The sequence below is a fragment of the Perognathus longimembris genome, chromosome 28 (genome assembly GCF_023159225.1).
Source record: "Perognathus longimembris pacificus isolate PPM17 chromosome 28, ASM2315922v1, whole genome shotgun sequence".
Lineage (NCBI taxonomy): Eukaryota > Metazoa > Chordata > Mammalia > Rodentia > Heteromyidae > Perognathus > Perognathus longimembris.
The window spans coordinates 105,013,183-105,027,346 of NC_063188.1; the positions used below are offsets into that span (position 1 = coordinate 105,013,183).

Consider the following 14,164-nt stretch of genomic DNA (forward strand, 5'->3'; position numbering starts at 1 on the left):
CATACTGAGAAAGAGCCATAATTTAAATTTTACGAAGCAAGCACTCTTGCCACTAGGCCATATTCCCAGCCCCATAATTTAAATTTTAATAAAGTAAACTAAAAATAAAATCTTCCTTTACAAACATAAGAATTCATCTGGGGTATTTTCCCCACATCATTATCCACTTTCAAAATAAAAACATTGAAGAAGGAAATTTCTCAGTGCCAAATTATTAATGACAATTTTTCTTTCTTTTCCAAAGATTGTTATCATGGCAGCCTAAAAAGATCACTGAATACAAGCTGCTTTCAATCTCTAGTTTTGTCTAATGGCTGATTTTGCTTTTGTTTTACAATGTACTGGTTAAAATGGAGTTTGGGTACTTGAGTTGTGAGACTCATTGTTAGATTTATGATATTGGCTGTTTCTTGGTTGCCATTAACTTCACTCCTCTTAAAAGTACACAATAACATTTCCCCTTCCTATATAGTTGTCAAGAAGTTTATCTAACAAAATCCTTTAGAATTAGTAATAAAAATTCTAGCAAGTAAGTGATGAAGTGCTTAGTTAAACGTTAGACATAGTTTTCTCTAAACAGCGCAGGACTTGACACAGTTCCAAGAAGATTTAGACTTCACACTGGTGCAGGTGAGCCCAGCGGTAGAGAGTAGGCAAAGTGCTTTCCCCAGACCTGCGGGGAACACATAATAGCCAGCTCTGTGCTAAGCAGCACTGGGAATCCGATCCACAGGCTTCCTGTGGATAATAATGAGAATACAAAATGTAGATGCATCTGGTACATTCTTTAAGGTTGGTAGGAAAATCTGGGGTCCTTTTACTGCTCTCTTTTCTCCACAAGTTAATCTAGCACTCTCTTTTTCTGAGTTTCGAATTACCTTTTTGTAATGCTTTCAGCCACTGACTTCTGCTCTCTTCATTGGATGCATAGACATAGAGAAGTCCATCTTTATAGACAATCTGCAAAGGAAAAGAAGAGATGTAATGCACTTTGATGTAATAACATCAAATGTCACTCAGGCACTTTTGCATATCCCAAATATATATATACATTTCTTATGTATTCTAACACACTCATATATTCTAAAGCAAATATATTGATATATAAATTCCATGTTTTGGAATATATTCATTATATTTATATATCATTCATTATATTAATTTTAGATTCACATATATTTGTCATATATTCCAAAGCAATATATATATGGATATATATTATTCATATTATCTAATTCCAAAGCATATATATTTGGAATATACATACATATATACATACTTTGGGACTAGATAAAAACAGTTCAGTTTTTGAACCTCCCATCCCTCAATTCATTTTATCCCAGACTTCAGTACAATTGGGAACTCACAGCAATAGCAATAATGACGGAGATGAATACTGAGATCTCTATAGGGATGTTCTGGACCATCGTGAATTATGATTCTCTCCATGCGAGGCATTACATATGGCTTCCGAGTGTTCAGGTTGGTTTGCTTAACCAGTGGACAGTTATAGCCCATTGTAAAAATCTTTTAAGTGTTCTGCCCTTAAAATATCTCCAGGGATGGAGTGTCCTTTACTTTTCTAGGCCAGGTTTGTCAGTTCTAATATCCTCTGATCATGTTTGCATGGAGTAAAACTATGCCTGCTCGTTCCTTTGGTCTGTTGTGCCACAGGGCATTCAAGAATCCCTAGAATCCTATTCTTCAGGACCATTGTTTAAATATTTGAAGATTGCAATGTTCTTCTCAGATCTCTATCTTAGTCTACTGTTGACAAATACTCCATCTCATTTATTGAAGAACTATTAGTTGCTGGGCTCCCTCTTAGCTACTTTCATATTTTAATTTATAAAATATCTATGGGTATGCCTTTTCACAAATGAGGAAGCACTCAGAGAAAAGATAAATATCTATTTATGGCTATACAAAGAACAATGGTGGGATTAAGTCTCTGCAGTGTTCCATAACCTGTGTGCTTTTAAGAAGCCCATATCTCCTTTCTGTGAGTTTGCATTCTCTTCCCTGAGTACATTCTTCCCTATCTTCTCCCAATTGGAAAATATTTTTATAGTGGGAGGTACTGGCTGTTACTCAACAGAGTCATTGTTATCTCCTCTTTTTTTTTGCCATAGTTCTCTAATTCTAGCACAAGGTAGTCTGGCCATTTAAAGACAACCTATCTGCTTTTAAATCAGAAAGATACAAGTAGGACATGATTTAGATTAAGACAATTCCAAAAGGTATTGTATACTCCATAATATGCCACTGTTTAAGACACTGCAGAGTAAAATTAAAATTCCTTGGCAGGGAGTGCAAACTCCTTCATGGTCTAGTCCAGCCCATTGCTTTCTCCTCATAGATCGGCTTTCTTTGGGGGGCATTATTTTTACCCATCAGTACTTTGAGACCTGCTGTCTTTGTCCTGTTACCTCTCCTGCCGAGCTAAACTCATTTGTTTTCCCCATCACACTGTAATGAGCAAAGGTTCTGCTTCCTGGGGCAACCTCTCTCTTAACACACCCTTGCTTCATTATAATAGTCTATTTCTTAGTCTGTTTTGTCATGTAATGCAAATCCCTTTGGGAAGGGTCTGGATTTTCTTCTGTGTGGTGTTCCTACTACAGAATACTCAACCATGTTTGTCAGAGCCAAGACAAGTTAGACCACAAGAATGTGTCAGTTTATACATTCATTTTGCTTTCCTCTCTTCGGGGAAGGCAGATAGAAATAATTTTTGGCAAAAAGTCCAGCTCGCATTTGGGAATATTTCAAGTTTTATCATTCTCTCTCTCTCTCTCTCTCTCTCTCTCTCTCTCTCTCTCTTGCTCTGTGTGTGTGTGTGTGTGTGTGTGTGTGTGTGTGTGTATCTGTGTTGGTGGCTTTGGGGTTTGAACAGAAGTCCTTATGCTCACTAGCCTGGTGCACTACCACTTGTAGAGTGTATTTTGCTGGTTATTTTTGGAGTTGGAGTTTGGCAAACTTTTATGGCCAGGCTGGACTTGATCCTCTGGATCTTAGCCACCTGAGTAGTTCTGATTCCAGGTGTGAGTTACTGGAGCTTCAGTCTTATCATTGTCTTCATGGATCATTTTGAAGTATCATTATTTTTTCATAGCTACATTAAATTCATAATACAAAATATTAAAGGGAGAATCACCAATCCAATGCAATATCACTTCTTTACCTGAAATGGGTATTGTCTTTCCACAGGAGTTTGCTCCTCTAGATTGACTTTCTCCACACATCTGATTTTCTTAATTTCAATTGATCCTTTTCTGCTGCCTCTTTTCTGTCATATATATATACAATAAAACAAATATAAAATATAATAAGAATATATTATAAACAATATAAAATAATACAGTAGTAATAATAAAATAAAAATAAATAACATAATTATAAAAATAATATAATAAATATTAGATAGAGACATAAAGGGGGGAGGCTGGATATGAGGGCTCCCACCTACAATTCCAATAATTTCAGCTACTTGGGATGCACAGAGAGGAAAAAAAAAATCACTATTTGAAGTCAGGTTGGGCAAAAAGCAGTTGAGACCTCATCTTAAACCACAGCTATGTAGGAAGAGCACACGCTAGGCTGGCCCAGGGGGAAAAAGTGAAACTATCAAAAAGAAAACCCTTAAAACAAGAAGGGCTGGGGTGTGACTCAAGTGGTAGTCTCTCCCTGTGTGGCACGCCTGCCCGGACACCTTGCATCATTAAGAGGCGATTCTAGCTGGCACCACCTGTTTTCCCAGCCCTGGGGCCACGTGGATAGCCCCCGCCTGCCTTCCGGGATCCGCAGAATGGGAAAGGCGGTTCTAGCTGGCCCTGCCTCCCAGCCTTGGGACCACGTGTAGCCAAGATGGTGCCTGGTGGTGAACCCAGTGGCGGTCCTGTGGGCTGTGACGTAGAATTAGGCCACCCTTAGGGTGGTCCCTCGGCTCTCTGCCCTTGACCGACAGCTCAGGCATCCATTCACAGCCCCTACGTAGGTGCACGTACCCCTCCCCTTCCGACACTCTCTGACCTGTTTAAAAAGCAGCTCATTTCCACCATTAAACTGAGTCTTAGCGCTGACTTGGCTCCCGGACTGTCTGTTTGTACCCCAACGAAAGGGGGGCTTGGGTGGCAGTCTGTCTGCCCTTTTTTCCTCTTCTTGGCTCCCCCCGTTGGGGCGTCTTTTCCCATCTCTCCCGCAGGTCAGGAGAGCGCGGGAGGCTAAAAACCCCAACATCTCCCTTGTAAGTGCAAAGTGCCAATACTGAAAAAAGTCACTCTCTTTACCAAATATAAGTTATGTCATATGACACACTTTAGTGAGCAAGGAAAATCATAAAGCTAAAGTTTTGCCCAGAAGGGAGTCTGCAGCTTGGGGTGGTCAGGAGAGAATTGCTTCCAATTACCCCATAATAGTAAAACAAAGTCTAAGCACAGAATATTTTCTCAAGTGTGACCACAAACATAGTCCTCCAAAAGCAAGTGTTTAAGGAAGAGTTAATAACTTGCTTGAGAATCAGAAAATGTGTCTTGTCACTTTCCATGAAGCAAATATAGTCAGGAAAGTCAATATTTAATTGTGCAAGGAACCTGCTTTGATTCAGTTTTATGGGAGTATTTCAGTGTTTCTACTATGATAGAATTTTCAACTGTAATGAGATCATCTTCTTTCCAATACTGTTTTAGTTTCTGGCATCATTTTGGATCCTTAGTGTTAGTAACACTTGGGGCTGGAAAAATCTTTGCTGTGGGAGCAGTTCTTCTATTGTAGGATCTTTGTTCACATTGCTACAATCTACCCACTGGACCCCACTAGTTTTCATCCCTTCCCCCATCAGCAGTTGTGGCAACCAAAAATGGCTCCAGCCATTGACCAATGTCCCTGAGGACACAAAAATATGCTTCCATTTAGGCGTAATACATTTTATTGAAGTTAACTAATATCACAAAATCCTTTATCTTGAATTTATTATACTTTGGGTAAAAAAAGCAGTGTAATATTTAGATGCAGGTCATCTTCATTGCAGAAACTGAGAAATTTGATATTTTTCATTATGATCAAAGACTTTGTAGATACTTAGGAATGATAATAAATACTACGAAGACAATGGAGTAAGTAGAGACTCACCATTTTGTCATATTCATAGTAGGAAAGGTTTGTTTTGGTCAGAACAAAAAGGCGCTCTTTGTAATTATTTGGTGACATTTTCTTCTTTTGCTGTGACCTTTTGAGAAGAAGTTCTTCAAGAATAGATTTTGTGTTCATACTATCGTCCTAAATCAAATCAAACCAAAGAATTAAATTGATTGTGATATCTACCTGGGTTTTCAGCTTTAGCCTCCCTATATCTTACTCAACTGTTTTTCATTCAGGGATATTATAAATCCTAACTTTTAGGATAGTATAAATCCTAACTTTTATAAATATGATTACTTAGGATTATTTAACAAAATATATACATACCTACACTTATTTTTTCCCTAAGGGTGTTGTTCTGGGGTTCTATAATGCCATTGATTTACGAGAGTATTTCATACATTCAGTCACCTTCTAGTCTGGATTTAGCATCTTTATACCATCCTCTGGACTGCCTCAACAAAATGTTCTTTACTCTAACATTCTAAATGTTTTTGTTGATCTGAATAGGATAGAATAAGACTCTAAAAATTATACTTTAGGTAGCTCACCAGGTATGAAGGTATTAATCATCTGAAACTTTCCTCTGTTACTGTGGTCAGTAGACTGACCAAATTATCCAAGTCATCATGCAACAACCCAATCCCTGATCATGACCAAATGTTAAACACAACGAACAGAATTTGAAATCAAAATGAATACTCAAGCAATATAAAAGAACTACAAAAATGAGTACATTTAAGCAAAGTAAAAACACTCTTAATTTTTATTTTAAAACATTTCTGCAATAATAAATGCCTTCATTTTCTTCAATTGAGGTTTAATTCACTTTGGCAGTTAACTAATATTTTTAATTTGTTTATCCTGATTTTATCTTAACTCTTTCTTTATCCTTGATATTCCTGGTTCCACTGAGTTTTAGTATCAGTGTCAGTCTGATAATGAAAAATCACAATGGTAAAGAGTGGGCTTGTGAAACTGCATTTTTATTTGCAGTTTGAAGCCCAATACCTAAACCTGTTGGTTGATGATCTGAACATAAGTAACTTCGCTCACCTTAGGCACTCTGCAGCCAAAGTTGATGGGTGTCCTTAATTTCAAGTCTCAAACTCAAAGAAAAAAGTCACTGCTCTGAAGCACCATCACTCGTATTGCCTCTGGCTACACCAGGTCATGCATTTAAAGAAAAGGTATTTGCATCCTATTTAGCACCGTTGATCAGGAAGTACCCACACAGACTGCTCTCTCTAGATCAAGGCAGGTGCCAAGGGAACCCATCCAATTACTAGAGGGCATTTCTTAATGGCCCAGCATCATGATGTGTCCACTGTGGCATCAGGGTAGAATGAGAAGGAGACTACCAAAGACAGTTGAATAAACCACCACAAGTCTCAGCTCCTTCCTTCTTAATATAAGCTGTGCAACTCTAAAAGCAAGAATTTTGAAATCTACATAGGTCAAAAGAGTATTAGAATACCCCAAGTATCCTGTAAGAGTAGTTTTGATTTATGGACAGAAGTAGTAGAAATCTTAACCATTTCATATAATGAAATCTTGGTCATTTTTTCTCTGCATATTGTTTTTATTGATTTTTTAAAAATGGGATAATTTTGTTATAAAGGTAACCACATACAGTGGGGTCCTTTTTTAGCGCAATGGGTGTTAATTACTGTGCCCACTGCATCGTTTTATTATTATTTTTTGCTTGGGTCTAGAAAACAGGGTAAAATCAGGGTACAGTGGAGCCAGCAGGACTGGAGGAAGTAAGTATCAGACCTATCTTTTACCTCTGCCTTCACTGGAAATTTCACACAAATGCTTGCCCAGATAAGCATATTTTCTACATGCAAAATCTATGATGAGGGGCTGGGGATATAGCCTAGTGGCAAGAGTGCCTGCCTCGGATACACGAGGCCCTAGGTTCGATTCCCCAGCACCACATATACAGAAAACGGCCAGAAGCGGCGCTGTGGCTCAAGTGGCAGAGTGCTAGCCTTGAGCGGGAAGAAGCCAGGGACAGTGCTCAGGCCCTGAGTCCAAGGCCCAGGACTGGCCAAAAAAAAAAAAAAAAAAAATCTATGATGAGATAATTAGCTTGAAAACTACGAAGCTATACTTTTTGTGACTTAAAGACTCTTTGTGGGGAGCTGAACACTAGACAAAGTTACAGAATACTTTTTTTTTGGTCAGTTGTGGGGCTTGATCTCTGAGCCTGGGTGCTGTCCCCAAGCTCTTTCACTGAAGGATAGCAACCTATCATTTAGAGTCACAGTCCCACTTCCAGTTTTCTGGTGGTTAATAAGAGATAAGATCCTCATGGATTTGCCTGCCTAAGGTGGCTTTGAACCATGATCTGCAGATCTCAACCTCCTGAGTAGCTAGGATTACAGGCCTGAGCTACAAGTATCTGGCTAGAACACTGTTCTATTGTTATGCTTGTACATTTTAAAAATTGTAAAAATCTCTTGCCAAATTTGGGTGTATAACTAGTTAAAACCCAATTCCTTAAAGTAGTGTGCTAGCACACACCTGCAATCTCTGGTTGTCAAGTGACAAATGCCTGTAGCCACATGCTTCAAAGTTCTACCCAGGAGAGCCAGATCATCAAAGCTCCACTCGCTAAGGTGTGCTCTGAGGCTTTCTTTACAAATTGGATGAGCCCCGTTTTGAGGATTCATACTTTTGTCACCACTAGATCAGTTTCTTCTAAGTCAAACTAGGCTTGGACTTGCTTTCTCCTTCTAGTTGTTCCTGTTCTTTATGTCTCCTTTCTCCTCCATATAGTCTTGATGGCAACTTGAAGGTATTTCTATGGTCTCATTTGGTATGAGAGAATAGAATTGGTGATGCTTTCTATGTCAAAACATTATATTTCTTTGCTTTCATTATGGTGATACCAAAAGGAGCTCAGGTACAATCATCTGCTCAAATGCTTGCCAAGAGACTAGAAGACTCTTGCTCTGTCCACCCATATTTAAGGAAAGTTCAATTGGGAAGATAGATGAAAAAATAATCTCTTTTAAAATAAAACGAGTTCCTAAACCTAGTCAGTATTAAGCAAAAATGTATTTCCATAGAGGAGCTGGTAGGATTGGGCTGGACTCTCATATTGACAAGTACAAAGAATAGAAACATCAATTTGCTTACCAAATAGCCACACTGCCTATTTCCATAGAACATGAAACTAGAGAGAGATTAAAACACAGGGGAGGCAAAACAAAACCCCAAAATCTATACCTAACAGAAATCAATATTGAATTTTGTACAAGGAAGCTGATAGCCATAATATAACCTATACCATCCATATAAATTAAAATGACTCATAATCACTAAGGTCATTTAGACTGTATAAGAGAAACATCATAAAAATATGCAGGTCAGTTTAGAAGTTCTATTTTGCACACTTGACTTTAAACTTTCAGTATGCCTGATATCCAATGTTGCTTCCAGAAATAAAGATTAGATTTCCATAGCCCTGAGTGTCAACAAACAAGTTTAAAGTGGGTTTCATAACTAATCAATATGGAAGACTGCTGTGGAGTGGTAGACTCAGAGGCTTAAAGGATATTGCAGGACTTTTATTTGTCAGCCTGATTATCCTGACTAAGTTCCTTTTCTACTCTAAAGTTCATAACAAATGAAAAACCTTATGGGAAAATACTTGGCACAGAAATAGCTGGGCACCAGTGGCTCATGCCTGTAATCCTAGCTACTCAGGAGGCTGAGATCTTAAGGATTGGAGTTCAAAGCCAGCCTGGGCAAGAAAGTCCATGAGACTTTTCTCTCTAATTAACCAGGAAAAACCTATAAGTGGGGTGGAAATATGGCTCAAGCACTAGAGCACTAGTCCTGGGTGGGGGTAAAACGTGATAAGAATCAACTCAAATGCTACAGTGGAACTTGTTTGCTTTACTGTGAGCTATCTGAGGAAAACTAATTTTTCTGTTTTTTGATTGGGAGGCTATTACTGAGGTTTGAGCTCAGGGTTTGAAGTACTTGCCAGCTAAGTGGTCTTCCACTTGAGCCATGCCTCCAATTATTTTTGGGGTGTTTTTTTTGGCTGGGGATAGCCTAGATCACAATCTTTCTATTTACACTTCCTGTGTAAGAATCTACTTAGGGGCTGGGGATATGGCCTAGTGGCAAGAGTGCTTGCCTCGTATACATGAGGCCCTGAGTTCAATTCCCCAGCACCACATAGACAGAAAATGGCCAGAAGTGGCGCTGTGGCTCAAGTGGCAGAGTGCTGGCCTTGAGCAAAAAGAAGCCAGGGACAGAGCTCAGGCCCTGAGTCCTAGCCCCAGGACTGGCCAAAAAAAAAAAAAAAAAAAAAAAAAAATCTACTTAGCTTTTTATTGGTTGAAATGGGTTCTTGTGAACTTTTTGCCTAGGCTGGTCTTAAAAAATGACCACAAGCTCCTTAATCTCTGATTACTGGCATGATTTACAGTTCCCAGATAAAAGTTTTGTTTGTTTCCTTTAAAAAAAAAACACAAAAGGTATTATGTGAGGGAGGACATGATCATTGGACTTTGAAGGATGACAAAATGATTTTAGAAATAATAACCTTAGACAAATTTATGGAAAAATCACCACAAACTGGACATTATTTAGAACACTTAACAAATGTCAATTTGCTTACTAGTCACAAGTATCCTATGAGGAAGTTTATAACACCTTCCACATTATGAGGTAAAGCCAAGTCCCCCTCTTTTAGGAGGCATACCATAACACAGCCATCCTGTTGGGTAATATGTGATATTCCCATCCTATGAATAGGTTGTAACAGAGTCACACTATACAGTAGGCTGTACCTTCATTCTCTGCCTATACCTGATAATGCTGAAAAAAAGTCACATAGGTGGGTGCTAGTGGTTCCTACTCAAAAGGCTGAGATGTTGAAGATCACGGTTCAAAGCCAGCCTGGGCAGGAAAGTCTGTGGGAAGTTTTTGTTCAATCAATCACTGGAAAACTGGAAGTGGCACTGTGGTTAAAAGTGTAGAGCACTAGCCTTGAGTGAAAATGCTCAGGGACAGCACCCAAGGCCTGTGTACAAGGCCCACGACCAGCATCACCAACAAAAGTCACATTATGGTAAATGTGATAGAGTTGGAATTTCAATCCTGGCAATTTAATTCCGTAGCTCACATTCTTGATTATGACACCAGTGTAGAGAGGAACAAGCATATCTCTCAAACCAGAGAAGACGCTATCTTTTATTTACAAGAAGGCAGCCATAGCATGTTAAAGTTGGCAGGAACCCTTGGAATCCTCTCACATACGCAGCTTTGAGCCCCAGCAGCCTGTGGAAAGTGGGATGTTGAACCTATGGCCTATGAATTAGGACCATGAACCGGTGAATGAAGAGACATAGTGCAAGGAACTAGATTATGGTGTCCTGATTGGTACATTGTCCACTCAGTGGCAATAAGACACTAAGTAAAGCATACCATAGATAAAACAAGGCCTAAATTTGGGTCTTCTCAGTCCTGTGCAAAGGACCTTTTGATAGGGCTTCAAGACATGTATCACTGGTAATTAATGTTTCAAAGGACCCGTTAAGGCAGCTTTAAGTAGCAAACCTCTGGGTTGGAGGTGCAGCCTACAACATGTGCAAAACCCTGGATTCAATCCCTAGTACTACACTCACCGAAAGATAGCAAAACTTGAACCCACATTTTGAAACCTGGTGAGAACTTGCAACTTGAAAAGCTGGGGTCAATTTTCATTAGTACAGAGGAGAAGCAGAAGGCAGGAAAGGAAGAAAGGTATTGACAGCTAAAAGAAGCCATTGCAGAGGGCATGAGGGACAAGGCAACAAACAGTACAAGAAATGTATCCAATGCCCAACGTATGATACTGTAAACTCTCTGTATATCAGTTTGATAATAAAAATTTGAGAAAAAAAAAAGAAGCCATTGCAGAGTTCTCTCAACCAAAATAATTATTTCCTGACTGGTAAAAGATGTTGGTCTTGTTAAAGCTGTGTCTTGAGAGGCGAGGGCAGCAATTCTTTACCCCTTTTCTCAGTTCAGTTATCTTCTTTTACATTTTACATGTCATTTAGCTAAAAATTTGGATTGGTGCCAAGAGAGTGAAATAATCCATGTGCTGGGCAGGCAGTGGAGGGGGAGGGACGGGAAGAGGAAGTAGATGCTTCAAGCACAGGCTGGCTATGGGTCTGAAAGGGAAACTGGAGGACTCTGACAAACTTAATCTTCAGACATCCACCCAAAGCCAGGCCTGCTTATCATCCCGCTAAACAACAGAACAAAATATGATGGGTAGTTTAAACAGGAACAAAAAGCTCAACTCAGAATCAGGTAAAGTGGATTATAATGCCTTAAGATGTTGGCAATGACAAATACCAACTCCGCAGACTCTGATAAACCTTTGTTTCACATGATGTTATGCAGGCCAGAGAGAGTTACATTTGATCTTGGCTCTGTCCTGAACAGAAATCTTTTAACATGAATGCTCATATCCTTGGTATTTGGGAACACGGTACCTTAATTGTTTCAAAAGGAATGTACCAAAAAAACAAGACATTTGGGAAAGATCACTTTCTTCCAAAGGGAGAAGACAGAATTCCAATGCTATTCCTGTTGGGATGAAAACTAGCCTTTAATTCCCTGTGTTTTGTTTTTTTGGTCTGAGACCAGTACTCAAACTTGGTAGCTGCCACTTTCGCTCACTGGCTAGTACAATACCAGTGGAGGAACTTCAGTATTTTGAGGAGCCTCTTTCTTCTGCTCCCTTCCCTCTGCTCAGGGCATTACCTTTCTTAGAAGAAAAGCAAAAAAAGTAATAAATCTCGGAGAATTAGTTAAGTATAGAATACTGCTTCAGCTTTACAGGCTAGTGTGGAAGAAAATGCCATATTTCAGTGTGTTCAAATCCTTGCTCTGTTCCTACGCAACTGGGCATGTATGTTACTTAAACTTACAAAACCGCAGCTTCCTCATCTATAATGAGAGAGAACAAACCCAACAAAAACCAATCCCAACAAACAAACAAAACCCACATATATCATGAGGAATCAAGAAAAATATGCAGGGCCCAGCACACTAGTAGATGTGCTGGAAACATGCTCTTTCTCCTCATCCCCCCAAGTAAAGCTTCCAATAAGCTATGGGGAATGTTCTAAGACTGAAGACAATGAAACCATCCTCAAAGACATAATGTCACTTCTCATCCTCTTAGGTAAAGCTTAAAATAAACCACAGCAAAGTTAAAAGACAGAAGACAAGTTAACTTTGAGAATGCATAAGGACATCTTACAATTGGAATGAGCCAACCCTTTATTGACTGCATTTGTGCCACCATATGTCTTACAAAAGAACACATGCACCAGATGCCAATGGCTCTATGCCTATAATCTTAGCTATTTAGGAGACTGAGACCTGAAGATGGTTCGAAGCCAGCCTGGGCAGTAAAGTCTGTGGGACTTTAATCACTAAAAAGCCAGAAGTGGAGCTGTGGCTCAGGTGGTAGAGCACTAGTTTTGAACAAAAAAGCTGAAGGTCTCAGAGTTCAAGCCCCAGGACTGGCACAAAGAGAAAAAAGAAGAAAGAATGCATGTGCGTTACCGAGGTGTGGTCCACGGTCTGGGAGTACTAGCAGCACGTGGGTTCAGCTCTCACCCAGACACTGTACACCTGATGTGCACTTCAGGAGGATCCCCAGGTACTGGAACACACGAGAGCTTGAGAATCACGGATGTAGACAAAAATATAGTTGGAATATTTTTAAGTCCAATGAAATCATCACGGTCCATAAGAACATTCAAATCACATAGACTTGGGTACTACTATATAGTTTATCTCCCTCTCATCTTTCAATATCCATCTAAAATAGCTCCAAGTCTCCAACTTAAGGAGATTTCAGGAACTTGTGAACAAATGTTTGTAGCTAAAATAATATATAATGAAGAAGGCACAACTAAAATGTCTTTGTCTTTTGAGAAACAGTCACCAAAGTAATATGAAAACACCACACAAGGACAGTGCCCAAAGAATAGCATGGACAAAAGGCAGCAGAAGAAACAGTTAGATGACGCTGGTGATGATATACATACAGTCTGGAGTGAGGTTTTCAAGCAAGGGGGTGAACTGACAAACCACGGCAGCTTACATTTCTGGTTTCCAAATGACACAATGCCTTCAAAATGCCTCAAGGATGCCCCAACAATTTCAGAATTGTTCAGAATTGAGTACATATATTTCTTAGGATGGCTTCTCCACACTTTGAAAACTTCAAGCCCCACAACCCCTGGACCTGAACTTAGTTCCTGTAGGGTATAATATCCACTCCATAGCCACCTGCCACTCACACGTACCATTTTGGCTTGTTCCATCACTGGGGGCCTCTGCAGCGAAGTCAATCTATTCTGTTCTTTCTCAGTCTCAGTTGTCCTCTTTCCAGTCCCAGCCAATTGTTTTACATTTTCTCAGCTATTGGGTCAGAAATGGCTACATTACTCAGTGCCCCCCCCCCATGCTTTATTGTCCTGTAGGGCCTTACGCAATCCCACAGGAAACCACGCTCTGCACTTAGCCAACACTTGTTGATCTGATTGAATGCAACAAGAACAGAGACAAAAGCATATTTCATAAAGGTTCCAACTTTGATAACTGCAACTCCTGCCTTTTCCAGGCCACTCATGGGTACATGTGATAACCCTGCTTTTGTTTATAGAGCTGTGTTCTGGAAAGGACAAGAAAATAGGCAAAACTCAGCCGCTGACGTTGACTTCTCTCAGAGGAGGCAGACTCAGGAAACCATTAGGTAACACCAAAGTGCACAGAAAAGAAGCAATGAAAACATCAACTCAACACTTGGACAAAAGGAACCCAAAGAGGGATGCATGAGAAAACAGTGAATATGACACAAAAAGAGCACATTTCCACAGCTTCAGTGGTTAAGAATCCAGAAATGGAAATATATAGGCCAAGATTACAGTGAAAAAGTGTGATTGTCTCTTTACATTGCTATGACAACATCCCACCAATTAGCTTTAAACAT

The 14,164-nt window shown here is 39.6% G+C and overlaps 1 protein-coding gene across 2 annotated transcripts in view; it reads right to left on the reverse strand.

Annotated features, from left to right (window-relative positions):
* Nucleotides 1-13,589, reverse strand: part of Bmx (BMX non-receptor tyrosine kinase) — a 49,794-nt gene extending 36,205 nt beyond the window's left edge. For both annotated transcript variants that reach the window (XM_048336684.1, XM_048336683.1), the window contains exons 1-4: nt 13,479-13,589; nt 5,131-5,277; nt 3,185-3,289; nt 879-960 (exon numbers count right to left, since the gene is read on the reverse strand). In XM_048336684.1, coding sequence (XP_048192641.1) covers nt 879-960; nt 3,185-3,289; nt 5,131-5,277; nt 13,479-13,496 — 352 coding nt within the window. In that variant the 5' untranslated portion in view covers nt 13,497-13,589. The remainder of the gene's footprint in view (nt 1-878; nt 961-3,184; nt 3,290-5,130; nt 5,278-13,478) is intronic.
* Nucleotides 13,590-14,164: the final 575 nt, after the last annotated feature.